The 27548-nt window shown below is 37.6% G+C and overlaps 1 protein-coding gene across 7 annotated transcripts in view; it reads left to right on the forward strand.

Moving 5' to 3' along the window:
- Positions 1 to 27548, forward strand: part of NCAPG2 (non-SMC condensin II complex subunit G2) — a 71753-nt gene that overhangs the window by 38816 nt on the left and 5389 nt on the right. For all 7 annotated transcript variants that reach the window (XM_075550168.1, XM_075550166.1, XM_075550167.1 and 4 more), the window contains exons 14-27: positions 257 to 479; positions 1132 to 1235; positions 1880 to 2053; positions 6056 to 6126; positions 9211 to 9364; positions 9936 to 10109; positions 12238 to 12354; positions 12445 to 12585; positions 12858 to 12957; positions 18422 to 18612; positions 21252 to 21392; positions 24125 to 24228; positions 25097 to 25197; positions 27140 to 27239. In XM_075550168.1, the coding sequence (XP_075406283.1) occupies positions 257 to 479; positions 1132 to 1235; positions 1880 to 2053; positions 6056 to 6126; positions 9211 to 9364; positions 9936 to 10109; positions 12238 to 12354; positions 12445 to 12585; positions 12858 to 12957; positions 18422 to 18612; positions 21252 to 21392; positions 24125 to 24228; positions 25097 to 25197; positions 27140 to 27239 (1895 nt within the window). The remainder of the gene's footprint in view (positions 1 to 256; positions 480 to 1131; positions 1236 to 1879; positions 2054 to 6055; positions 6127 to 9210; positions 9365 to 9935; positions 10110 to 12237; positions 12355 to 12444; positions 12586 to 12857; positions 12958 to 18421; positions 18613 to 21251; positions 21393 to 24124; positions 24229 to 25096; positions 25198 to 27139; positions 27240 to 27548) is intronic.

Below are 27548 nucleotides of genomic sequence, written 5' to 3' on the forward strand. Positions count from 1 at the left end.
TTTACTGTATATCCAACATGGTGTTTAGTTATTCTAATTGATCCCGCCAGCAACCTTACACTTAGGTATTTTATATGCCGGTAGTTTACGTATTGCAATCCCTCTATGGGAAGTTCACAAATTCTAGTGTAACAATTTGAATTGGTCCTTGTATATTAAAATTATTTTTCTTTTTAGTAATCTTGGAATTTTGCTCCAAATGTTTTAAAGATTATAGTTACAACAGTTTCTTTCTATTCATATGCATTATACACAGTTTTGGAAAATATGCCCTATGGAACATATTTTGGTTCGTCTGGAAAGTGATTCCCGGCCAGTGGCTCGGCGCCTGGTGAATCTCATCTTCAATTCTTTCCTGCCTGTGAATCAGCCAGAGGAAGTGTGGTGTGAGCGCTGTGTCACACTGATCCAGATGAACCATGCAGCGGCCAGGAGGTTCTATCAGTACGCCTACGAACACACTGCCTGCACGAACATAGGTATGGAACCCCACTTTTTGCTCAGTTTGGGTATTATTTCCCTCCTGAATCATAATTAATGGTATATGTGTTGACATTTTGTCATTTAAATAAGATTCGTGCTTTATAACATTTCTTAATCTTATCCCTTAAACAAATACATTTAATTATTTTGGGGTCATACTTTAACTATTAAAAAGAAAATCCAAAAATATCTTATCATTTGATCTTCTTTTGATCTATTTTAACATTGTTTCAGTTTTTAGTATTTTCTGTTTTATTTATTTATTTCAGTTTTATTTTTGGTTGACATTTTTCTCTGTTTTATTCTAGCTTTGGTATTAGTTATTTTTATTGTTGTTTGCTTCCTATTTGTGTTTTTAATGATTTTTTTACTTATGAAAACCAGGGTGGGTAAACCTATAGAGAAAATAACTGGACTACTAATTACCTAGGGACACTGCAGGGCAGCCTGGGGCAAAATGGGGAGCTAACAATGATTACGAAAAGAAAATGTTCTGAAATTGATTGTGGTGATGAGTGCACAGTTCTTCTTAATATGATTGAATGATTTAATTGTATGATATGTGAACTACATGCCAACAAAACTATTTTTAAAAGAATTTGTTGATAAAACATATCAATTAATTATTGATTATTTTAAAAATTACAGCAAAGCTGATTCATGTTATTCGCCGTTGCTTAAATGCCTGCATCCACAAAGCTGTGAGGGAGTATCAAGAAGATGAAGAAGAAAGGGGAAAGGAGAACGCCAGTGTAAGTAGGATAGCGCCCCCGGCCTACTTAGGGCAGGCATACTTATTGAAAACAAATTAACGGAGGCCACGGTTGCGGTGTAGTTGATCCTAACCAGCCATTGATAGCAGAGCTTCTAGAAGGAAGATAGCTGACCACAGAGGTGTATCGTGTATGTGATCTCATAGGCAGGGTGCCTATGCCTATATTAGCAAACACATTTAAGTGAATTAGATTTTGTTATTCTGTTTACACTGAGTTTTGTGGTGAAAACCAATGTTTATTTTAACAAATCAATCAATTTATACTAAAAGAAAATGCTGTGCCTTTCATTAGGTTGTTATGGTCTTTGCCCCAGTAAAATAGATGAAGACAAAACATTTTTATTTTTAGAGGATTTTAATTTCATACAAAATGTTTCCTTAAAGGATAAAGGGTTATTTTAAGATATACTTTTTTTAAATCGACTTTTGAAAACATATTTACTTCTAGTAGAGATTTTAAATAGAGAAGAAAGCAATATGGTAACATAAAACAGACTTGGTGCTCCTTGAGTTACTATTTCTAGATATATAATTCTGAAATGTACTATTAATGATATTGTTAATATCTTTCAATCATTGTTGCACTTTAATTCTTTCTCAATAAAATTCTTTGCATGTCAGGTTCTGGACCGAACATTATCAGTAAATGATGCTGCATCCATGGCAGGTTTATTAGAAATCATTGTAATTCTCTGGAAAAGCATTACTAGAAGTATGGAAAAGAACAAAGATGCTAAAGTTTACACCATTGACAAGTTTGCCACTGCAATTCCACAGTATCTTAAAGCATTTACGGTAAGCATTTAACTATCCTTGGAAGATGTAAACAAGGTATATTAGGATTTCATTTGCTTAGAAGTCAGCAAAATGTTTTCTCATGGGACGACTTAACTAGCACTCGTCTTGTAGTGTAGTTAATCTCTCACAACCTCCTAGGCAGGGGTCCTTAGACTTTTTAAACAGAGAGCCAGTTCACGATCCCTCAGATCCGTTGGAGGGCCGGACTATAGTTTTAAAAAAAATCTATGAACAAATTCCTGTGCATACTGCACATACCTTATTTTGAAGTAAAAAAACCAAACCGGGCGAAAACATCCGGCGGGCCGGATAAATGTCTTCGGCGGGCTGCATGTGGCCCGCGGGCCCTAGTTTGAGGACCCCTGCTCTTGCAGGGTAGAGGCCTTGTGTCTCTCTGCCAGCCTCCAGAGAAATGTCTAGTAAAAGCAATATTAGAATTGTATCTTCTCATGATCCTTATTTAAACTGATGGTGAGTAAGTCCTCTGAGAAGCTGGACTATGTGAAGAAAAAGGTGTCATCAGGATTCGAGGAAGACTCATTACCAAACCGCTATATGTGGATGACGTAAACTTGCTTGCTGGAAGCCAGGAGGCCTTGAAGCACTTAAAGTTAAAATCCTCATACTGTACTAGGAAGCAGCATTATGATAAAGAGAGAAAAGGCTGAAGTTGTCAGGTGTTTCCTCATCTTACTTGTATCTACCACCATGTTCCTTCGAGGCAGCAGGCAAGAAATCAAATGCTGTATTGCATTGGGCGCATTGATTGCAAAGACCTCTTTAAGATATTAAAAACTAAGATGTGCAACTGACTCAAGCCATGGCATTTTCAGTTGCTTCGTATCCATGTGAAAGATATGCAACGAATAAAGAAGACCAAAGAATTGATACCTTTGACTTCACGATGCCTGCAAAGAGTGCATCCATGGACTACCAGAAGAATCAAATCTGTCTCGGAAGAAGTACAGAAGTACAAGAGTGTTCCTTAGAAATGAGGTTGATGAGACTTAGTCTCATGTACTTGGGAAAGGCTATCAAAAGTGACCGATCCCTGGAAAAGGGCACCATGATTGTTAAATCAGAAGGTAAAAAGGAGGCAGATCCGGTGGACTGACCGGGGCTGCAACAGTGGGCTTCTACATAGCAAAAGACAGTGAAGATGGCATAGACGGAGCAGTATTTTTCTGTTGTGTGTTGCTGCTACGAGTCACACGGATTTGATGCCACCTGACAACAATAGTTTGTGATGTTGTTTTAAGGTTTAATTTAATTTATTGCCATTTGAGACAAAGGATATTTTGAAATACATCTCTTTTGTAGGCAGTTTTACTTAAGCATTTGGTGGCATATATTATAAGCAAATTTCTCTCTTTAATATTTGAGTTGTATCTTAGTTCCGGGACACACCTCTGTGTGTATAATTTCATGGATTTAGATTAAGGAGACCTTTTCAGTCTTTGCCTTTGTACTTCTGAAGGAAATTTATATTTCAAAACCAAACACTAAAATGGACTAATAGGAAAAATGTCAATTTATCTCCAACTAAAGAAAGCACCACTATCCTCGTAGCTTTTGCTTTTGACTCGTGCTAACAACAGCGTGTTTGAGCCTTGTTTCTGTGCATCACCCTGCCTCCACCGTGAAAGCATGGCTCCTCGCCTCCATGACTAAATCATGTAAGCTGCTGTGTGAGTCAGGCTTACCTAGAGAAACAAATCCAGAGACACTCGTGTGTAAGAAAGAACTTTACATCAAAGAGTAATTGTATATTAAGAAAACATCCCAGCCCAGTACAGATCAAGTCCAAAAGTCCAATATTAGCTATGTCCAATACCAATCTATTAAGTTCCTCTTCAGATTCATGCAACACATGCACTGATGCCGAATGCAGGAAGATCACAGGCCAGTGGGTGGGAAAGTCTTGTGGAGCCAAAAGCGGTGGAAGAATCTCAGCGCTGGCAGGGGTCTCCACGTGGCTCCTGCAGCTCCAGGGCTCTGCCTCCATCAGCACAGCTCCACGAGGCTTGTCAACAGGAATGTGTATCAGAGAGCATGTGTCTGCCCTCCCTCGTGCCTCCAACTGAGGATATCAAGGTGCGACCTGGTCACAGGCTAGATTCTACCCCTTCTTCAAGTTGACAGATTATGTAACTGCCACAGCTGCTAAATATACTAGTGCAATTAAAAACTCAATTATTTTGGGTTGAGAAAACCAGCATCTCCAAAATTTCAGAAAATGAATTCGTAAGGCACTAGATAAAATAATATGTGGGCATAACCTGGGTTTCCTAGGAACACGAGAAAGACAATAATTCTGAATTATTCTAGTGAAAGAGTCACTCTCTATGCTCTGATCTCAGGGAATGCTGTGGACATTGTGTATATCTTTAAATAACAAACCACATATAAACTGGAATCAGCAAGAATCAGTTTGCATTGGGAAAAATATTTACTGGGAGGGGTAAGGGTGAATTCAGTATTACAAAGGTACATTCATTACAGATGAAATCTTAATTTGATTTCTATTTTGTGTATATTTTCAGGAAATTATTTCTTTTTCCTTAATTGAGTCTGAGCTATTAATTATTCTTGTAATAGTAAAAAAAACCCCTGAAGTTTACTAAGCATTTAACCGTATACATCCACTCCTCACTTATCAACATGGTTAGGTTTCTAAATGTAGGTCATTATTCAAAACTGATGTTATAGAAAAATATAGGATGACCATGTCAGATCACATAGTGGAGGATGATTCCTGCCTTATGTAGCTCCCAGGGTAGATCATTTTATAATTGAACAACTACTGAGTGGGAGTCATGGCTCAGTGACATAACCTTAACCACCACAGGTAGCAGCTGCGCCCCTTGTTGCTTGTTACTACGAGGCGGAGTGGCTGCTACAGTGGACCTACACATAACCACGATTGTGAGGATGGCACAGGGCCAGGCAGTGTTTCATCCTGTTGTCCATGGCGTCACTGTGAGTCAGACTGACTAGACGGCACCTGACAATAACAACAACAACAGCCAGACTTGTGCTTCTAATATGCAAAGTAATTGGATAGTACATTCTATACTGTTGTCTTCAAACTAAATACTTACTTGGCTCACAGAGAGATGGTAAGTGAGGAATAGATGTGTTCCATACTCCACTAGGATTTTATGTGCATTGTGCCATTTCATTCTACCAGCAATGCCCATTTTTCAAATAAGGAACCTGAGACTTAGTTTTCTGCATGTTGGATCAGCTAATTAGTTTGTATAATCTGATATAGATTCAGGCTTGGCTAGGCAGCTCTAAAGCCTTTGTATTTTCCATTAAATCATACTATCTTCCTAAAGATACTCTGATTAGCTTCACAAAATTTTCTTTGAATTAATTTCATTCTCTTGAAATTATTTAAAATCTTGAAATTGAATTGAATCCTTTTGAAAGCTTGAAATTGAAGTTCAAGATAATAAGTGTATAAAACTCTTTTCTTCTGGAATTGTTTTAAAAATGAAAGTTAGCTCTGACAGCAAAAGATATGTTCTGTTCTGCTTACCGATAGCTTGCATGGCTCTAGATTGGCAATTGGTACAGAAGGTAAGTAAAATATTTGCATTGAAAGCATACAGCACACAGGTTATCAAATGTTATGTAAAACTTGAAGAATATCCATCGAGCAATTTCCTTACTCTACAAAAACGTGGTTTACCAATAGGTCTAAAATGTTCCTTTAAAAATTAAAAGAGTTGCTAACCTCCAGGTCAACTGCTTGAACCCACCAACCTATCTGTGGGAGAAAGATGGGGCTTTCTACTCGTAAAGATGAACTGGCTCAGAAACCCACAGGGACAGTTCTATGAGTTGAATTGACAGCAGTGTTTGGTGGCTCTGGAGTTTGGTTTCTTTTACTGAAACACATTACAAATGGAAGTTATATGGAAAAGCTTTCAAAAATTCACTGTATTTAAATATCCTTCTCTCTCTCCCCAACCCCCCTTTTATTGCTTTTAGGATGATCGCTGTAAGACTCCGTTAATTATACTGCTGTCCTTCATGCCACCTTCTGCTGTCCCTCCCTTCAGGTATCATCTGTAGTTGTCACTAAAATGATAAAGTGTGAAATTCAACTTTTGTTTTGCTTAATTGTTCTTTCAATTTCAGCAGACACTCTCCAGCATTCAATGTCAGATTTTAACTTTAAGTAATTGGTTGCTGAAACAAGCAGTCTATATCTGACCTCCGCTGGCTATAGAAGGGAAAGGAGAGAATCCATCTCTATAGTAAAGGCCAATTGCCACATGGAAGAGGTCAGCCATGCCTTCTCTTTCCATCCTTCTTTTACCCTATTCTGACACCAGCCTTTATGGTTGCCTGTAGTCGAGGGCAGTGGTCACACCGAACTCACAGATCATGCTTATGATTAAGGGGGCTTTTTGGGGATATGAACAGGTTACCACAAACCAGGATCACAAAACAATCAGGGTACAGTCCGTGATCTGTAGTAACACCTCTCCTCAGCTCGAAGCCCAGTCTCTCTCCTGTCCTTAGCCTTTCAGCCATGGGATCCCTTGGCCTGTGACTGGACCTTTCTGCCGCCACACAGTCCCGTAGTCTGGACGCTGTTTCTGTTCTGTCTCATGGTCTCTGATTCAGTCTCTGGTCTCTGTGTGGCACAGCCACTACTGTCTCTTCTACTTTCCATGTGCTCCGCCACAGGTTCGTCTTCCTTGATGGTCCTGAGATTTCTCCCCTATTTCTGAGATGGCTCATTTTTATAGCCAGAGGAATGGCAACTACACCTGACCGATCTCCCCTACCAGTCAGCATTTGCGCTGTCTGACCCCGCTGCCTGAGGGGGTCACAGAGTCAGGGAGAGAAGCCATAGTAAGACAGTTCATGTCACCACAGCTGCTTTCCTTCTCCTGGTTGCTGGGAGAACCTGGGGTTGCAAGTGTTTACTGAGCTCTGAAGTTACAACGTAGTAAAAGAAGAAACGGTTGCAACTTAAATTGCTGTTCCACTTTAAAATCTAGGAGAGTTTTATTAAGTCTGGCCTTCGGGTACCGTAGAACTGCTCTGTCCAGTACAGCTGCAGCTAAGCACAGGTGCCCACCAGGCTGCTCTGAGTAGAGATGTGTGCTCATGGGAACTGCACAGAGATTCAAAGACTTGGTACAGAAAGAATACAAGATATCGCCATTTAAAAAATATTGATTGCATATTATATACATTGTGTTAAAATAGTTATTACTGAAATGAATTTTACCCCATTCTTTTTACTTTTTAAATGTGGCTATTAGAAAATTTTAAATACATGTGTCTCACCTAACTTCTATTATATTTTTTTGGATAGCATTGCTCTAGTGTGTTGGTTAGCATTTCAGTAAAAAGTGTTTATAAAAAGTATTACTTATTAAAAATTGTTTTGTCGGTAAAAAATTATTCCATAATAATTAGGAATTCTTGCTCTAAAGTCTGTTAAGCATTTCAAAGAAAGCAAGACAAACTACAAAAGGAATTTATATAGACTATTTTCTTTAAACATAAAAAAGATTGTGAGGATGGGGCAGTGGAGCTGGCTGGATGGCACCTAGCAACAGCTTTTCTTTTCCCCAAAGCTGCTTAAAATGGGATATTTTACATTAGTACATGCTCTGTACCAATTATGAAAAGATCATATACCTATCCCTATACTAGAAAATGTACAAATGTTAATATAATGTCAAAGGCCTATGTTTTAGGATTTTAGCTTCCTTTTTTTAAAAGCATTTTATTGAGGGCTCGGAGCTTACAGCTCTTTAACAATCCTTACATCAGTTGTATCAAGCACATTTGTACATGTGCTGCCATCATTATTTTCTAGGCATTTATTTTCTATTCAGCCCTTGATGTCAGACTCTTCCCCCCACCCTCGTAGTCCCTTGATAAATTATAAATTATTATTTTCATATCTTACACCAGCTGCTGTCTCCCTTTCTCCATGGTTTCTGTTCTTTGTCTCCCTGGGGGTGGGGAGGTGGGATTATGGTCGATCATCACAATCAGTTCCTCCTTCCTGCCCTCCTCTCTACACCTTCCCCCTGCCCTTCTGGTATCGCTATTCCTATTGCTGGCGTTGTGAGAGCTTATGTCTTACCCATTCATACCTGTGCACGTGCTCTGGTCTAGCTAGCCCGCAGTGGAAAGCAGTACTAGGGTCATGATAGTAGGGGGTGAGGAAGCCTCAAGGAACCAGAGGAATATTGTATGTTTCTTTGTTGCTTTATTGCGCCTTGCTTGACTCATCCCTTCCCTGTGAGCCTTCTGTGAGGGGATTTGGATGTCCCATTGTCTACAGATGGGCTTTGGGTCTCTGCTCCAACGACCCTCATTCTCAACAATATGGTTTTTGTTTCTTTCTCTATTTTGGGTTTTCTGATGTCTGTTACTTGGTCTGGGTGTCACCTCATGATCTCACAGGCTGGTGTGCTTCTTCCATGTAGGCTTGTTGCTTCTCTGCTAGATGGCCACTTGGTTAACTTCAAGCCTTTAAGAGCCCAGACACTATATCTTTTGATAGCCAGGCACCGTAAGCTTTCTTCACCACATTTGCTTATGCACCCAGTTTTCTTTTCAGAGATTATGCTGGGAAGGTGAGCATCACAGAATGCCAGGTTGTTAGAACAAAGTGTTCTTGCATTGAGGGAGGTCATGAGCAGAGGCCCAAAGTCCATCCATAACTTCAGTATATTGCCGTATAGATACATGACCATGGACCAATACAGTTATTGTTATGAATTAATGTATTAACATATACACACACCAATGCTTATACCTCTATCCATATCTTTACTTACTAGAGCATTCCTGTTTCTTTTCACCTTCCTCCTGCCCCACCACCACGCTCGCCCTATTTCCACCTGGTAGTAATTCCTCCCAGCTAGGTTGCTGTTGCTCCCACGCCCCCAGGATCTCTACGTCCTTGTGGATTTTAATCCCCTATTGATTGTTCCCCATCTGTGGCGTTGTGTGCTCACCATTCCCTTCTCCTACCAGTCTCTCCTGGAGACTGGTCACATTGCTTTCTCCTCGAGAAGGTTTTAGCATCTTGTTTTTTCTCATCTTTTAGAAAAATGGCAAATTGCTTTTAAAATATTAAAATTGATTTTATATATTGAACTTTTTAGCTGTGGTGTTATTTCCACCTTAAGAAATCAGGAAGAAGGAGCCATGGATAAGAACTATTGTACTTTGTTAGATTGTCTTTGCTCCTGGGGACAAGTGGGACATATTCTGGAGCTACTTTACGATTGGTTGCCAGAGGAACGGCCCCAAAGCAAGGTATTTGTGTAATGTTTAAAATTCCTTAAAAACTTGATGAATGAGGATAACTCTGTATTAGAAATCAATTGATTTTCTAGGAACATGATGGGTTTTTGTTTGTTTGTTTTTTTTTTTCTAACTCCAGAAGGTTTTTTTTTTATTGTTGTTGAAAGTATACACAGCAAAGCATACCAATTCAGTAATTTCTACATGTACCAATTCAGTGACATTGGTTACATTCTTGAACTTGTGTGACTCTTCTCCCCCTCCTTGTCAAACTAACACAAACTCCCTGTCCCTAGTTTGCTATCTGATCTTCAAGTTGCTGTTGTCGATTTGATACCATTTAGATAGTTCTTAAAAGAGCACTATGTTCCAGGCAGAAAATTCTTTAGAAAGGCTGAACTAACTTTAACATCAAGATGACTTAGGGGATAATTTGGGCTTAAAGATTAGAGATTATCGTTATGGGACTCCCTCCACCCTCCATGACTCCAGAAAGCCTGGTTCCATATGACTGAGAAATTCTGTTCTGTGTTTTTCTAGGCAAGTGTTTTAGTGATCAGTTTATCCTGCTTTTCTCTTTCAGAGTAATTCAGCATCGAAACGTAAAGTACAAATTCATGATGCACACCCAATAAAGCCTGAATTAGCCTTGATATACATAGAATATTTGTTGACTCATTCAAAGAATCGTGAATGCCTGCTCTCTGCTCCCCAAAAGAAACTTAACCATCTTTTGAAAGCACTTGACACTTCAAAGGTAACTTTATAGAACATATATGGACCCCAGAAAACTGAAAATTCTTAAGATAATAGGAGGTATAAATTAGATTTAAAGTTTACATATTTATACCACTATAAATTTTAGAAACAGGAGATTGAGAGTTTTCTAGTTTACCTACTTATATTTGTAGACAAGAACACCCAGACACAGGTGACTTAACTGTTAGTGGGAAGGTAGAGACTAGTTTTAAAATTTCCTGACTCCAGCCTTCCTAATAGGCAGTGTTTAGAACCATATGTTTTGATTTTTTGTTTGTTTATCCAATCTAATTTTGGAAATAGGACTCAAGTGTATAATTCATGTTTCTCAGAACATATCATTGGCAGTAAAGTGAGTCGTTAAACAGAAGCTTTCTTGCTCTCTTTTTACCTGTTAAGATGGAAATGCTAGCGTCTCTGCAGTCTTTGGCAGCTTTTTCTAGGAATCTCTAGAGGGGTTGTCATATGAACCCACAAACCCAGTGTTCTCTACTTCCAGGTAGAATTCACCTTTTCCCTTCTTCCCCGATTCTTGCTTTGCCCCGTCACCTCCAGGAACCAGCCACATGGCAATGACCTCTGCTCACTGCTGACCACAGTTGGGCTTGCATCAGAGTCTTGCCTTGACATCGATAGGGGAAGGGGAAGGAGGAAGATTGAAATGGACATCCAGGAGAGGAATAGCCAGGGGGATTGGAAGATTGCCGGGAAAGTGTCCTTTTTTATTGATTGTGTCTTGAACTTGAAGTGAGCATGGTTATTGTGATTGTGCACTCTCAGGGACTCATGCTCAGTTAATGAACAGGCAGAGATTTGTGCTCACCGGAAATAGGATTTTGGGTGACAGAGGTGACTAACCTGGACACCTGGCTTCGTTGTGTGAGTCTGCTTCTCCAGTGAAAGATAAGTGGGTGGGCATACATATTGGCAGGCTCGTCTGATGGACTGCTCTGTCCCACCAGAGACCCGTGACAACTCTAAAGGGCAGGGTAGAACTTCCCCAGGTCATTTCCAAGGCTGTTGTCTTTATGGAAGCAGCGAGCCACAGCTTTTTCCCTGGGAGCAGTTGGTGGGTTTTATTACTAGCCAACTACTTACCCACTGCGCCACCAAGGTTTCCACAGTGACTAGGACCACCCATTGCACATGCTAAAGTCCCTCAATCCTCCACTGTAGCTGTCAGACAGCAACGACAGGAACCCCTCTCCACACATCTCCAAACCCGGCAGTGTCCATCCTACTGTATGGGGTATGACTAGGGGGAAGGCAGCGGGCCTGAGTGGCTGAGGGCTGGTGCAGAAGAGTGCTCTGTTTATACCCTTTCTTGGTTGAAATGCCTTTTTATTTATTTATTTTTCTTGCTAAGTCTTGCGTTTTTAGGTCCTAGCACCCTTCCCTAGGAACCTCACATAGAATTTCCTGTGGAGAAAAATCTTTTAAATATATGACCTGGTGGCATCCTTATTTGATATTGTTATTATTGGTTCAGGCTTAAAGCAATAACTCTTAAATGTATTTTTGTTATAAATATACTCTTAAAAATAAGTCTCTTAAAAAAAGGATATGTATGGTAGGTGAGTAAGGGAAGATACTTTAAATTTTTCAAAAAAATTTACCTCTTACTAAATTTACCTCAGTTGCCCTTATCTTTTAGATAATTACCATTGTCGATTCAGAAGCTTTGGGTTGTACTTGCCATGTTAGAATATTGTGGTGATTTATTAATCAGATTATGACCTTGTCGTGGTTAGCTAGTTCTGTGGTTTTTCCAAACAAATGAATATTTCTCACTTTCGAAGGCTAGAAGTCCAAATTCAGAATGCTGGTTCTCAGAGATTCCCAATGCTTCTTTCCTTGGTCATAATAGATCCCTTTCTGTCAGGTTGCTTCTCTCTTCCTTTTTCTCCCTTAAGATAAAAAGTGATACAGACTGCACCCCAGGGAAACTCGTCGTACATCTGGTCAGGGTTGTGACCTAAGTAAGGATGCAGCCTCCCATCCTAAATCTCTAATTGTCTGATCACACCAAACCTTACTGAGAACTGTGAGCCAGCAAAATTGAGACATGTTTTTGGGGGGGCCACCATTCAATCCATGACAGGCCTTTACATTTTCTAATCTTACAGACCGACCTGGAATCCATTTTGCTGTCATCCGGTGAAAAACGTCGTAACTTCAATCAAGCAACAGCCCTGCAAGCCTTTAGTCTCTATTGTCGATTAAGTATTCATCTTCATCACAAGGTGAATCTTATTTTCCTTATCTATATTAGAATAAGAAGAATGTTGCTAAAGTTGCATTGTTATTTATCATTTATTGTTGTCATTGCACAGTTTTGCTCAGAAGAAAAAGTATATCTGTCCATTTTGGAAGACACTGGATTTTGGTTAGAAAGCAAAATTTTAACATATATCCAAGATCAAGAAGAAGACTATTTGAAGCTTCATAGAGTCATTTATCAGCAAATCATCCAGGTTGGACTCTTCATACTCAGAAACCTTTTTTAACATAGTTTTATCTATTGCAGGTGATAAGTGTTCATAATGTCTGTGGAATTGCATGTGTTTCTAGATTGCTTATAAAAATTAATGTACTATGGAAAATTATTTGTAAAATATTTTTGTTAATATCTGTTTTATTATATAATTTATATATGAAATATTAGGAGCATTACCAGGTTGGATTTATTGCCATTAAAAAAATCCTTTGTTAATATATCGCCTTGCTACATCTCTCTCTTTTGCAGACCTATCTGACAGTATGTAAAGACATTGTGATGGTTGGCCTGGGTGATTATAAGTTTCAGTTACATCTTTTACAGCGAAGTCTTAAAATCATGGAAACAGGTATGTTTCTTTTACTAGAGAACTACTTTAGAGCAGTGAGTGTTAAAAATGGCAGAGTGGTTACTCATTGGGCTGCTATTCCCAAGGTCGGCCGTTAGAAACCACCCGCTGTTCCTAGGGGGAAAGATGGGCTTTCTACTCCCATAAAGAGATCCAGTCTGTGAAACTCACAGGGGCAGTCCTTGCCTGTCCTATAGGGTCACTGTGTGCCAGAACTGACTTGATGACAGTGAGTGAGTGGGTGTTTTTTTTTGTTTTGATTTTATATCATTTTATTGGGGGCTCTTACAGCGCTTATAACATTCGGATAACATCAATTGTATCAAGCATATTTTTACATATGTTGCCACCATTCTTTTTTTTTTTAAACATTTTATTAGGGGCTCATACAACTCATCACAATCCATACATATACATACATCAATTGTATAAAGCATATCTGCACATTCCCTGCCCCAATCATTCTCAAAGCATTTGCTCTCCACTTAAGCCCTTTGCATCAGGTCCTCTTTTTTTCCCCCTCCCTCCCCTCCCTCATGTGCCGTTGGTAATTTATACATTGTTATTTTGTCATATCTTGCCCTATCCGGAGTCTCCCTTCCACTCCTTCTCTGTTGTCCCTCTCCCTGGGAAGAGGTCACATGTGGATCCTTGTGATCAGTTCCACCTTTCCAACCCACTCACCCTCCACTCTCCCAGCATCGCCCCTCACACCCTTGGTTCTGAAGGTATCGTCCATCCTGGATTCACTGTGTGAGTGGGTGTTAAGGGAAGGCCTTTTTCTCTTCCCGCCTTGCTTGCACTGTTCTCCCTTCTCTTCTTCCTTCCTCCTGCATTTACGTTGCTGCTCCGGATTCCTCACATGAAAGATTGGTAAGTAGGTTAAGTCATAGGCTTATGCCAAGAAAGGAATTTATTGATTGATGCAATCAGGAAGATCAAAGATGTTTCTGGCATCAGGCAGGACTACACTCAGAATTTCTTAATGAGATCCTTGGCGTGCTACTTCTTTTTGGGTGATTTTGCTGTTAGATAAGAGTGGGTGAGATGCCCCTTGGAAGTCTTGAACCTATTTCTATATTTAAAAAGGACAGAAAACACCACACTCTTGTCGTTTAGAGAGCACCTCTCACGGGAGTTTCTCCCTGCATCTGCTGGACCAGGGGCTCGTGTGGGGAGTTGTCCGATGCCCCAGGAGCACCACGTGTAGAACTGTCGTTATCCCCCGGAGAGGGTTGTTGGCAGATAAAACCGAATGTCCTCCATAGCAGCTTCTGTTCTACAAGTTTGACTTAAAATACTTCAAAGACCCAAGTCCCACTATCCCTGGGGTATGGTCCCAACCAACCAAATGCACTGTCATGGAGTTGATTCAGACTCATAGCAACCCTATCGAGCAGAGTAGAACTTCCCCTGTGGGTTTCAGAGACTGAAACTTCTCAGGAAGAGAAAAGCCCCCATCAGGTAGATTGCATTATTTATATACAGCCATTTTGAAATTATTATTATTATTACCTGTCTCTGTTCTACATTTGATTCTTTCTGAGAGCTATAGAAACTTCAAAAATGCCTATTTAAATTTCTTTCAGCTTAGATATTTGCTAAAAGACAAAGATTTGATAGAATCACTTAATAAATTCAGCATTATGTTTGGAAAATCAGATTCATTGAGTTCATAGTAGACTAACATTAACTGCCATTCAGCTTATCATGAGCGTCTACTAGGACAGAGTAGAACTTCTCTGTCCATCATGTTCTCTTTATGGGAGCAGGCACCTCATCTTTCTCCTGTGGAGGGACTAGTAGGTTTTTACTGCTGACCTGGCAGTTAACAAAGTAATGCTTAACCCACTTGGCCAACAGGACCTGATAGATTACAGAGTGTTTTTGCATCCAAACACCCTCAGTCATTTTATGGTTCGGCTCCTAAAGTTGGAGGTAGGGTGTTGGTCCCTCTTCTCTAGTTAGTGTTTGCGCATCTTAATCTTTAATTATAAGCTAGATTATACAGTGTTTAAGGTATCCAATTTAAGTTTAAACATTATCTTAAAGTTCAGCCTTTTTTTTATAACTCATTTTCTGTTGTGAAAATAGCATTTTAGACCCTGATGAAAAAAACATTAACAACGATTCATTCTTAATTAATTAGGTTAGTCTTTAGGGATTGTTTTTCCTAAGAGCTAAATCTGGTTTTAGTATTAATAAAATTTACTTTTATGAGGGGCTAATTAGAATTTAGATTTCCAAACAAGTAGTTTGAAATCTGGTACCCTGTCTGAGAAAGGGAGTACTAGAGAAAAGAATACAGCTGGTTCTTGTGTGTAACCCAACTGCAAAACTCCAAACTCCCCAAAATGCATATGCTACAATAAGCAGTTTTCAAAAGAAGCCATGTATTGTACAATAACAGACACTAAAATTAACAACTTCTGGAAAGAGATTTGGTACAGACTATTAAAACTCTGTGCTGTATGACAACATTCATAAAATAACAATCTTTAAAAATACCAGCACAATTTAAATAAATGTTACATATCTAATAAATATAGGATTTTTATATTAAAACAATGTTACTCTGCATTATATTGATATCCCCTTCCCCCCATATACACTTTGCTTATAAACTAATTTACTTTAAAGAAGCAAGTGTTAGATATAATCGATAACATTTACGAAGCTTTCAAAATCAGCTTCTTCTGTAATATGTTGTGAATTTTGACATTTACAAAAATCAATTCATTGTACTTTCTTAACTAGTATCTATATGTATCGCTTCATAAGGCACAATTAAAATTTTTTAACTTTAGGGATTTCTGTCAGTAAGCGTATCTGTTTATTGGTTCTGCCACATCAGCACCTTTCCCTGTGCCTCCTTCCCGGCTCAGCCCACCTTGAAGAGATGTCTGCACAGACTATCTTGTGTGGATGCATCCTTTACCCTTCAGTGCAGCGTCTTCTCTGATTTGTTAGCACTTCCTTTTTAGATCGATCAGCTTTCTGTTATCTCCTGTTCCACCTTTTAGGCTTTTTTTTCCCACATAACTTACATATCTGAAAAATTTAGATCTTTTTGTCTTCTTTTAAGGAGAGTAATTCTCTTTGAAAGTTCCTGTTTTTAGTCATTTCATAACGTTTTGTGAAACCATATGCTTTTAGGAATAGACTGGAGCATAAACATTTTCGCCAATTCCCCCCATTTTTGGGGGGCTATTGTTAGTTTCATATTTTTGTTTCAAACAGCTTATAACTAGTAATTTATCTTATAAACCACAGTATTTAAGCTATCTCTATTTCTTATGTAAGTTCTTGATTGTGATCCGCTGACTTGTCACCTACATGCCCTTTTAATGAAGAGCCTTACTTCTTACTCATAGATAGGCTTTTCTGAACAACAAAAGTGTGATGTGTAGTAGTAGATGGAAAAATAATCATATGTCATGGTTCCCTGCCATGAAGATGGGGAGGCAATTTATATGCACATATCTAGTGCTTGATTAATGTCTGAGGCAGAATGAAGTATCATAAGAGGTGCACGAATATGTGTTAAATGCTAAAAAAAAAACCCTCACTGGTGGACAATGTCACTGTTGGCTTTGTTCATAAAATATTGTTTCTGGTAATGTATGTTCTTATCAGTATTACTTTATATAGCATATTTTATACCCAGACTGGTTAGAAATGAAAATGAGAACCCAAAATCTCAAGGTTAAACTATATAGTTGGGCTTAAATTCAGCAATAAATTGTACAGAATTCATGTAACAGGAAAGGAGATGGTTCAAAAGAGAACACTGACCAGTGAGCTACTACAAAATCTTCGAGATATATAGCCTGGGAGACTCTCAAGCCATGTTCTGTTACATGTTTTGTAATAATAGATCTGGTTGTTTATTTGATTAATCTATCAGATAATAAAAAATGTTCTTTAAATTCAGAGATTCAAGGAAATCACACTTCCAAATTGCTGTGTATTCCTGTGTTCTTAGTTTAGTGACTCAATCAAATTCACAATTACTATTATCGGAAGGTATTCAACCTATATATAATATAAGTGGAACAAAAGTTTTAATTTATTTTATACTATTTAAATGAATCTGATCAACCTGGCTCTTTGGTACCTGCTTATCATTTATATGAATGGTCTTCAAAAAGTTCGTGGAAAATGGAAATAAAATATATATTTTTAATCTATAAACTTTATTTCTCAGCATAAGGTCTTTCAAGGTCTAGGTACTTTTATAAGCGATACTATCAGCCATTTCATCTACCCCTTAAGAACTGAGAATCCTGGGAATTTAACAATACCATCTTTTTAAACATTGTGAATATTAATTGAAAAAAAAATGGGCACCCTTTAAAGATTTTTTGAGATCAGGATACAAAATGTCAGAGTGAGCCAAATCAGAACTGTAATTAACTTACCGTTGAAACGTCAAACTTGTGCTTGTTCAATGAGAATAGCCAGCAGTATCATCGTGGTTGTGGATTTGGGGTGAAGCTTTACTGACATAGCTCTGGCTTTCTTTCTCAATAAGAAGATGTTATCCATCTTTGGCCATCCAGAAAGTTAGGAATTAAAATGCTTTGAGCATTGCAAAAAAACTGTGTGGTCTTTTTTCTTGATGGGTCTGCTTTTGCATTGATTAGACCATTTCTACCGCCTGGCAGTTGCTGATTGTGCTTTGTCTGTGGGATCATAATGGTAAAGGGAGGGGTGTTATCTGTTTAGATTCTTCAAACATGCTTCAGGATCATGACCCACCAGTTTGAAGTTTCCATTGAAAGCCCTGCTCTTGTCTGCACATATGGACACAATTGTTTTGGTGTCCATCAAGCAGAAAGGTTGCTGAACTTTAATTTTTCCATCAGAATGTGTAAGCCCAACCAGTTGATATGTCTACAGTGCTGGCGATTATTTCTTCTTTCAGTGAGCAGGCCTTTTCCATTAGGGCTCAAACAAGATTCTTTCCTTCACAGTTGATGTGGGTGGTGTGCTAATTAATGCAGTATTCATCTTCAACATCATCCTGTACCTTTATATAATGCGTTACCCATTTGTGGACTTCTGATTTGGGGGGTGCATTTTTCCCATAAAATTTTTATAAATTGTCAATGAATTTCCCATTCTTCCACACAAGCATTACTATCAATTTGATGTTTGTTTTTGTTTCGAGTTTAGCAGAATCCATAGTACTCTGATAAAGGACTCTTTTTCAACCCGATATCTTTCTTAATGCCTCACTAGATGCTGCTCAGCCATGTTATATGACAAGCTAGTACAAGTTTATTTTGGTGCAAAAAATTGAAATCCACACCTCGTTTTATCTTAGTATACATTTTCCATGCACTTTTTGAAACCCGGCATATGTAACCTGCCATCATAAACACTCATGTTGGTGAAAAAAATGCATGATAATTTCAACTCATTATGTGCCGATAACTGATATTTCCAATTTTCTTTCTAGTGAAGGGATTTTTTTATGTTTCATTACTTCTTGGCATTCTGAAAGAGATGACTGGAAGAAGATCTTTAATTCAAAAATCAAATTCAAATGAAGACATGGCAACACTGTTTGACACAGTCCAGAAAGTATTCCAGATTATGTTGGAATGTATTGCACGGGGCTTCAAGAAACAACCAGAAGAAGGCATACGGGTAATTCTTTTTTTTTTTTACATTTTATTAGGGGCTCATACAACTCTTATCACAATCCATACATATACATACATCAATTGTATAAAGCACATCCTCCGTACATTCTTTGCCCTAATCATTATCAAAGCATTTGCTCTCCACTTAAGCCCTTTGCATCAGGTTCTCCTTTTTTTTCCCCGCCCTCCCCGCTCCCCCATCCCTCATGAGCCCTTGATAATTTATAGATTGTTATTTTATCCTAGGGTAATTCATTTTTATGTAATATAATAAGTTACATGATAAATATTCATTGGATGGAAGTATGAGTCACTGACATGGACTAGTGTATTAAAGTAATGTCTACTTCAATGAAGTTTAAGTCACCGTTCCGTGAGGTGTCAGGTTATTTTATGAAATACAGGTAGGGTATAAGAGGCAATACCTTCATGCTTTCACTTCAGGTAGTGCTTCCCAACATTTCCATAAGAAGGCACGTGTAGAAAATGTTAGTATTTGTGATTAAAAGTCACAGAGGGCCAAGAGGAATGGCTGTTCTAGACTGTACCCATCTGGCCTGAGGACTGTGGAGCTTCATTCCTTTGCGTATCTCTATCAGCCTTGGAACATGTTTTTACTAGTACAGCTTAACCTAGAATTGATAGAGTACATCTGTTAATAGGCTAGTGAGTGTTACATTATTATTTTATATAATTTTCCAGATGTAGAGCTTTGAGGGTGCTGATTTTGCCTTTAGAGCACAGACTTCAGATTGGGGATCCTGGTGGTGCAATGATTAACCTACTTGACTGCTAACCAAAAGAGCTACAATTTTAACCCACAATTGGCACCATAGAAGGAAAGACCTGACATCTTGCTTCACTGGATTACAGCGGTAGACTGAAGCCTAGGAAACCCGGTGCAGTAGTTGTACTCTGTTGTATAGAGTTGCTGTGGGTTGGAATCAACACAGCAACAGCAAAGGCCTCAGTTTATGCAGACTTTCCACAGATGCACTGTGAACTCATCATAGGTTACCTTCCAAGCATTTATTAATCTTTGAATCTTCTCTTAATTGGAAATGATACTCAGGCTTGAAAGGGTACCTGTGGATTGTCTTTGCTGATTGAACTCAAAACCTGATGCTATCAAGTCAGTTCTGACTCAGAGTGACCCTATAAGACCAAGTAGAACTGCTCCTTTGGGGTTTTGAGACTATAAATCTTGACAGGAACCTGAAAGCTGATACAAATGTGTCATTATGTAATAAGAACTTATTGTTGAATAACTAGTTCATATAAATCTATTGACCTGCTTTTTCGTTGTCACCCAAATGATTTAGTAGTTAACCATTTGGTAAAAACCAATCCAGGGTCCACTCACTGTAAAGTGAGCCACCATTACTTCTAGGCATTTAGTGACAGAGTACATTGTAACCAAGTAAGTTGCACATTACCTCTCAATGAGCATGAAAACTTTAGTGGTTTTTTTTAAACTGCTTCAATTCTGTATAATTTTGAGGTGGTGCATGGAAAGTCTGAACTAATCCATCATGTAAAATTTCACATGGTTCAAATGTAAAAGTGAAAACGAATAATCTGTAGCATTCATAATCTTCCTCTTAGAATTAGGAACTATAATCACATTTGTATGTAATTAGATTAAATCAAAATGCAACACTAAAAAAAACAACAAACTATTGACCTTTTTGTCAGATTTGTTTATATTCTTCAAAATGTTATACATGTTTCTGAACAAATTCATATTGTCACCATAGCCATTATTGTTTAAGTGACTCTTAAAACATAAATGAGCTATTCTTCAAAAATGATTTTTAGAATGTGTAAATAAGAGGAAGTGTGTTTGTGAAATACTGAAGACTTCCAACTTTATTCTTTTTTTTTACATTTTCAACTTTATTCTTTTCTTTGCTGATAGATTATTGAAGATTGATGGCCATATTTTCTTGATCTCATATTGAGTATTTGAAGTGATTTTGTTTTTGATTAATTTTTGTTTTCTTAAGAAATATAATGGGCTAGTGTGTATGTATGTGTGTTAGTTTAATTAGCTGTATCCTGTTAGACATCAGTCTGACTTTATAATTATCTTTATTTAGAGCTATGTAAGGTTTTAGGAGATGTGTACTGAGGCCAGGTTGATAAGGATGATTAATTTGTGATGATAAGGGTTGGATTGCAATAGTTAAACTTAATGTGTTCATTAATTTGTGATATAATATGGGCCATTTCTAAATTTTTTAACCTAATCTTTTACTACCTGCTATGTCACTTCACTGAGAATCCATTGTCTTAAGTTGATGTCTTATTTTAATGCAATTGACATTTTTCATGTTTACGTTTCCTTCTTTTTATACTTTTGTTCTCGAGGCGGAGTTTTTTGTTTTGCTTTTGGGGCAAGAATGTTTCTACCAGTAGTTATTAGAAGGCTTAATTCCTATCACTTCTTTTTTGCACTGGTGCTTGTGGATTCCTATCAGCCTGAGCTCTACAGAAGAAAGGAAAGCAGTGGGCACTGGGAAGTGGGCAAGTAAGATCATTATTAGATCCTTGAAACCTGGGTGAGAAACGTCTTGGTTTTGTTGGCATGTTTTAACCATGACTTTTAGCTCCACTGAAAAGGAATGATCTGTTTCGTTGTAGTTACTTTATTCTGTTCAGAAGCCTCTGCATGAGTTTCTAAGGACCGTTCAGTTTTGGCACATGAACACACCTCTTCACAGGGGAGTGCTTTCTACTCTGATTGCTGCTCAGGTGGTGGAGATAAGTCATAAACTACAAAAGGTAAATATGTCGATGGTGAAATTACTGTGTGGTCTGTTCTCTTTCTGGACTGTAAAAAAATGTAAGCACTTTGAAACTTTTTTTCAGAGTGTTTTCTAAGAACTTAAAGTTGAGTGAAATAGTTTGTGATGTGGTTCCTTGTTTTCTAAGATTTGTACCTCAAAATCTGATAGCTAATTTGTATTTTATTATCTTACGACCATTGTGAAAAACATTAAAGGTGTCATTTCTTATGGTTATAACCCAACCTGTGCTTACATTGTGAACATTTCTGATTTCTGGTTTAGACAAATGCGTAAGTATTGAGTGATGATTTCATATAGGGAGGAAAATAATTGGCTATCTTTTGGGGGTCAACAGTAATAAGGTAAAAATACCCTTTGCTATATCCAGTTTAACATTTTAAACACTCATTTTACATTTAGAAATGTTCATTTTATTAACATACTTTAATACTTGATTTTTTAATTAAAAAATTTAAACCTTTTTATTAACATTTTCCAGTTTACAAGGCACTATGGAAACCCTTTGTCAGCTAAACTTAATAGTTGTTCCACTTTAGCCATATTTGTCTTACCCACCAAGAACTTTTAAGCAATTATAGACATAGCATTTTAGCCATAAGTACTTTAGCATGTTTTCCTGTAAACTGAAGACATTTTCTTGCAAACCAAAATTCAACTATTGCTGATAACAAAACTCAGTCATTTGATAATGTCACATCAGATACAGTTCATTTTATGTTCTTTAGGGAAGTTTTACATTTCAAAATCCTTAATATTTAGAAATTAGTGTTATGATAATATTTATTATCATAAATATCCTCTACTTCTGAAAGCTCACTTATAAAATAATAAGCAAAAAATATTTAGAAGGAAAGGGAAATAATATATAAAATAGGGTGATAAAGCTACTCTAGGGATTCATCATCAACTGATTACTATTCATCATCAACCGAGTACTAGTTAAGGTAAAAAGTTACATGTTTTTATTTAATAAAATAAATTAAAATAAAAAACAAAGCCAGACCACCACCATTGACATTCAAAGTTTCGGGGACTATACATTTTACTGGAGTAAAAGAGCTCAGCTGGTGGATTTGAACTGCCAACCTTGCTATTATCAGTCCAATGCTTATGCAATAGTTTCACCAGGGCTCCTTCATTATTTAATACTGTATCATTAATTAAACTCTGTACATCACTTTTTCAAGAAAGAATAATAATTTTATGGTATAATTCTGAAATAATTTGTTAATTTGCTCTTAATTATTTTTATGAAGAATATGAAGGATGTTTTAAAAAACGTTTATATAAGCTCACAATTATTCTTTGCCTTTATTGTAGTGAATTTCAATGAAGTTTTATAGATATAACTAATAAATACCTCATGGTAACGTAAAAATTTTCAGAACTTTTTTTAAGGTCAATTCGTTTATAACTGACACCCCTGAAGTACCATATATAAGTCTAATATTAGTTTTGAGAGTAGTAGTCCTCTATGGATGCTAACTATGAAGCTTTAGAAGTGGAATTTCTTTGCAGATTTAGAATTTCTTCCATCTTATGGCAGTAACTTTAAATTTTCTGAAGTAGTTTTTTTAAATCCATTTTAAAGTTGTAGATAAATATCTTCAGAATAGGTATTATCCCACTTTCCTTGGGAATCCTAAAATCATTTGTGAAAGCTTAGCTGTAGTTTAGCTTTGCTTATAAATGGAAACAATTTTGTTCTTTTGAATCAAGGATAAACATTAAATTTGTAGCTGGTATTTTAAAATTATTTAAGGAAAATTATAAGCTATCAGAATACTGATAGACAGTATGTCACAGAAGGATAAAGATCATGAACAGTTACAAGAATGAATGAGAAATACCCAGCAAAATTAGTATTTTCCAGTTTTAGCTCCTGTGTGGCATTCTCTGTATAACTGCTGGTCCTGCTAACAGGGTCTCTGGCAGCACACACCAGCACCAACACCCTTGATACAGAATCTGCGAGTCTCGGCCACCGCCTGCTTCTCTTTGGTTAGCTTTCCATGACATGCTGCTGCCATTGAGTGCCTGCCTGCTCCTGCTCCTTGTCCATGGTCTTGGATCTGTTTGAGCCCATTGTTTTGGCTACTGTCAATCCACCTCACTGAGGATTTTTCTGTTTCCATTTATCCTCTTTGTCAAACAAGGTGTTTTTTCTTCCCCCTAGCAATTATCTTTCCTGATGAGCTGTCCCAAGTGAGCCAGATGACATTTTGACATCCCTTTAAGAAGCATTCCTGATTTTGTTTCTTTGAAAACATGTATGCCTTTGGTTGGTGTTACTGTTTTCCCCTCTCATTTTTATTTATTTGATTATTGAATATTACAGCAAAGCACACCAGTGTAGTAGTTTCTCTGTGTACCACTTAGGTGGGTTGCTTTCCTCAAGTTGTACAATCAGTATCCTCGCCCTCCTACGCTGTTAGCATAAAGTCCCCGACCCCTAGGATTCCCTTCTAATCCCGCAAGTTGCCTTTTGTCAATTTGATCCCAGTTGGATAGCTGTTAAAAGAGTACTACTGAAGGCAAACACTTTTAACTAGTTAAGCTAATGTACTGTTTGGTTTTAAGAAGACATCAGCTTCAAGTTTCTGGAAGACTTTTCTCAAGTGTTCAAAGAAATGCTAAGTAAAATAAAATAAGCAATCGACCCAGACTCAAATTGCAAATGATTGATTTGAAACTTATTTTGTTCAGGCTTCGGATATAGACGAGCTTACTCCACCAGAGTGCCTTGCAGACCTTCCTCCGTTTTCAAGATGTTTAACAGGAATAATAATAGAGACTTCGAATGTGGTCAGGTAGTTTTCTCTTTACCGACCTCGCACTCTTATTGTGGTTCTGTGCTTTCTTAGCAGCTTTACTTTATTTTCACTCTAAAAAAAGCCTTAAGGTTCAATTCTATGAGAAATGTTCTATTGCATCAAATTTCATCAGTGAACTTAATGTTGTCTTTATTTACATTAAATTTACACCAAATGAAATTTTAGCTTTCTGTGTATTCACCTGATTGTGTTTACCACACTGTCATTCAGAGAGAAACATTTAGAAAGCTAGTGCGCAGCACTGACTTTTGTTAGTGTTACTTAAAGTATATACTTCAAACACCCACCTCGCTTAAACCCTAGGATAATTTTCAACGAGCACGCAATTCTTAATTAATTTATCTAATTATTTGCACCTTGATTGAAATTCTAGCTTTTTTGCTTGTTTGTTTTGAGTATGTGGCAAATACAGAAGGAATGACTGATTATAAATTTAGTAGTTTTCAGCCCTCTGCTTATGGAACTTTAATGGCAGATGTTCAACTAGGAAATGTAAATGTGTCCTCTTTGTAGGTATGCAGGGTTCTCACCCACCATACTTGTTCTCTTTCTTGCCACATTGTTTGGGTTTAATATCTTCCTTATGAGGCTGTCTGTTCCTGTTAATGTGAAAGAAGCCTCAGCAACTACCCCAAGGGGTAGCTCTACGTTGTTCTCTCTGAATTGGAAGCGACTCAGTGACAATTGATTTGGTTTGGTCAATTACACGATGTGGCGCACTTTGGGTAAAAATATGGGAAAATTTTAATATCCCATGGTGCTATACCTTGGCTATGTTTGTCTTTCTATAAACTCTTTAGTATATATTATTGATTAACATCAGATATTTGCTAATTTTTTGCAGGTCATTCTTAGATGAACTGAAGACATGTGTTACTTCTGATGATATTGATAACATTGTGTGTCTTACAGCTGTTGTGCATATTATTCTGGTGATTAATAAAGGTTGGTAGCATTTTCTCTCATCATCTGGACTGTTCTTGGGTATACCTCGCACAAGGAGCTCTGGTAATGCAGTGGTCAAGTCCACAGCTGCTGACTGGAAGGTTGGCACTTTGAACGCACCCCATGGCTCTACAGTTTTAGTCCACACTTTTCTCCCACACTATCCAGGGTATTTTACTGTGACCCCTTACAGAGTAGCCAGTATTGGTAGCCAGAGACCATCCAGATTTCATGTCTCAGGGTCTTGGAGACTGATAGTCACATAGGAATGTGGTCACTGTTCCTGTAGAGCAGTCGAGCGTAGATTGGGCTGATGGTGGCCTCTGTTTGTCCTTGACAAAATGGTGCAGGATATGTGTTGACACTTGTCCGTTTGGCAAGGTGACAAGAGGGGTAGGTGTAACTCAATATTATGAATGTGATTGCTGTCTCCTTTTGGGTAGGATTTTTTTGTTGTGAGGAAAAGAAGAGAAAAACAAAATCCAAAAAAGAATAAAATGAAAAACAAATCTAAATGAAAGACACCAAAAAGAAAAACATGACAGCAAGGGTAGGGGGAAGCAAAAGAAAGAAAGGAGAGAAAATAAAAGATAAACCAAAATAGAAACACGTGAAGGAAAGAAGAGAAAACTGGGGTGCTAAAGGGTGACTTTGACAGGTGTGGGCCATCCTGTTGAGGACAATGGTTCTTTTCCACAAGGAGGCAGTGGGGTCAGGGGCTTTCAGTTCAGGATGGCATACTCTGCTGGCTGCAGAGACAGCGAGCATGTCCCCGAATACATTGAGTGTCCCATCTGAAGGGTTACACTTTATGCTCAAGTGGGGTAAGAGTGGCATGAGGGTGTGTCACCAGCCACTGTAGGCTGGGGCTTGGAGTAGCCATACTTTTGGTTTCTAAGAGTATGTAGAAAGTAAGGAGATGATACCTCTCTGGTCACCAGCTTCCAATGTAGGTGCTGGTGCAATATTGGGTGAGTAGAGCAAGTTTTCTGCCTATCTCAAACACTGGAAATAATTCAGAATGATCATGCTGTCCCAAGTCAGTTGACAGTTCACTGTTCCATATTGTTGCTTCCATTCTTGTTTTTTTTTCAGTTTTATTACTGTAATCAGTATCTGGTCTAATTTTTTATATTTTCAGTGGGAGCTCTAGTGTTATAGGGTTATCATCCATATTTGTATCATTTGATTCCTTAATTCTTTGTTGTAGAAAATCTGGATAGCAATCTTTATGGAAGTCTTAATATATTTTCTAATTTGATTTTATATCTGCTAATTTTGGTATACTTAGGTTTGGGTGGTAATACATAGCCTAACTGCTGTTTTTCTTTAGCCTCAACTTTGCCTATTCAGAATCGCCTAGCTAGTTGAAATGGTACGGGGAAAATAATTGGAGATACCTATAAATGCTTGCCTCGGTATAAGAAACAGTAACAATATATAGGCTTAATGCTTTTTTAAAAAGTTTGTAAATATTTTATTCTGTTTTAGTGATGTAATTGATTTCTTTCTACAGTAACATAGATATTGCTTCTACTGAAATAACTTCTTTCTAATAATATTAAGGAACTAGATCATGATATAGACAGGCCTTCAGGACAGACTTTTGCTAAGGGTATAACCACTCAATTGAGAGCTAAAGAATGAGGGAAAGTTCACTAAGTAAAGCTGTGAGCATGGTGGTTGGGGTGCAGAGGAGTTCCTAGCACTTAGTATTTCCTAAACAGTTGACTGACTGAAATTGAGTTGATTTCTGATAAATGTTCATTTGACTTTTACAACCTTCCTGTGGAAGGAAATGATTAGTAGTCCACAGATCAATAGGTATGTTAACCAAAACGGGGAAGGATAGGTAAGCTCAATTCTATAGAAATACACAAATGTATAGGAATGTATGTTTTATAAAGTGGAATTTTTTTCTCTCAATATAATTTTCCAATAGGTAAATATAAGACTTCAAAAATAAAGGAGGTTGGAGCAGTTGTTCAGAAAAAACTAAAGACATTCATGGAAATAACTTTGCAAGAGGATAGCTTTGAAAGGTAAAGAACTAGATAAATTCCAATGCATTTATCCACAAAGACTTTGTTTTTTTGTGTGTGAGTGAGAGCGTGAGAGAGTGAGTGAGTGAGTGAGTGTGTGAATGAGAGAGTGAGAGAGTAAGTGAGACAGTGAGTGAGTCAAAGACATTGTTTGGATATATTATAGATTGAGTTTTTTGTTTCTGGTTGAAAAATTTCTTTGAGGCATATGTTTAATTTACTTACTAATTCTGTCTCTAAAACAAAATGATAGTTTGAAAAATTATCTAAAGAAGTAAGGGGATACACACTCATATTCCATGGTTAATG

Source organism: Tenrec ecaudatus, chromosome 5 (assembly GCF_050624435.1).
Source record: "Tenrec ecaudatus isolate mTenEca1 chromosome 5, mTenEca1.hap1, whole genome shotgun sequence".
In the NCBI taxonomy this organism is placed as follows: domain Eukaryota; kingdom Metazoa; phylum Chordata; class Mammalia; order Afrosoricida; family Tenrecidae; genus Tenrec; species Tenrec ecaudatus.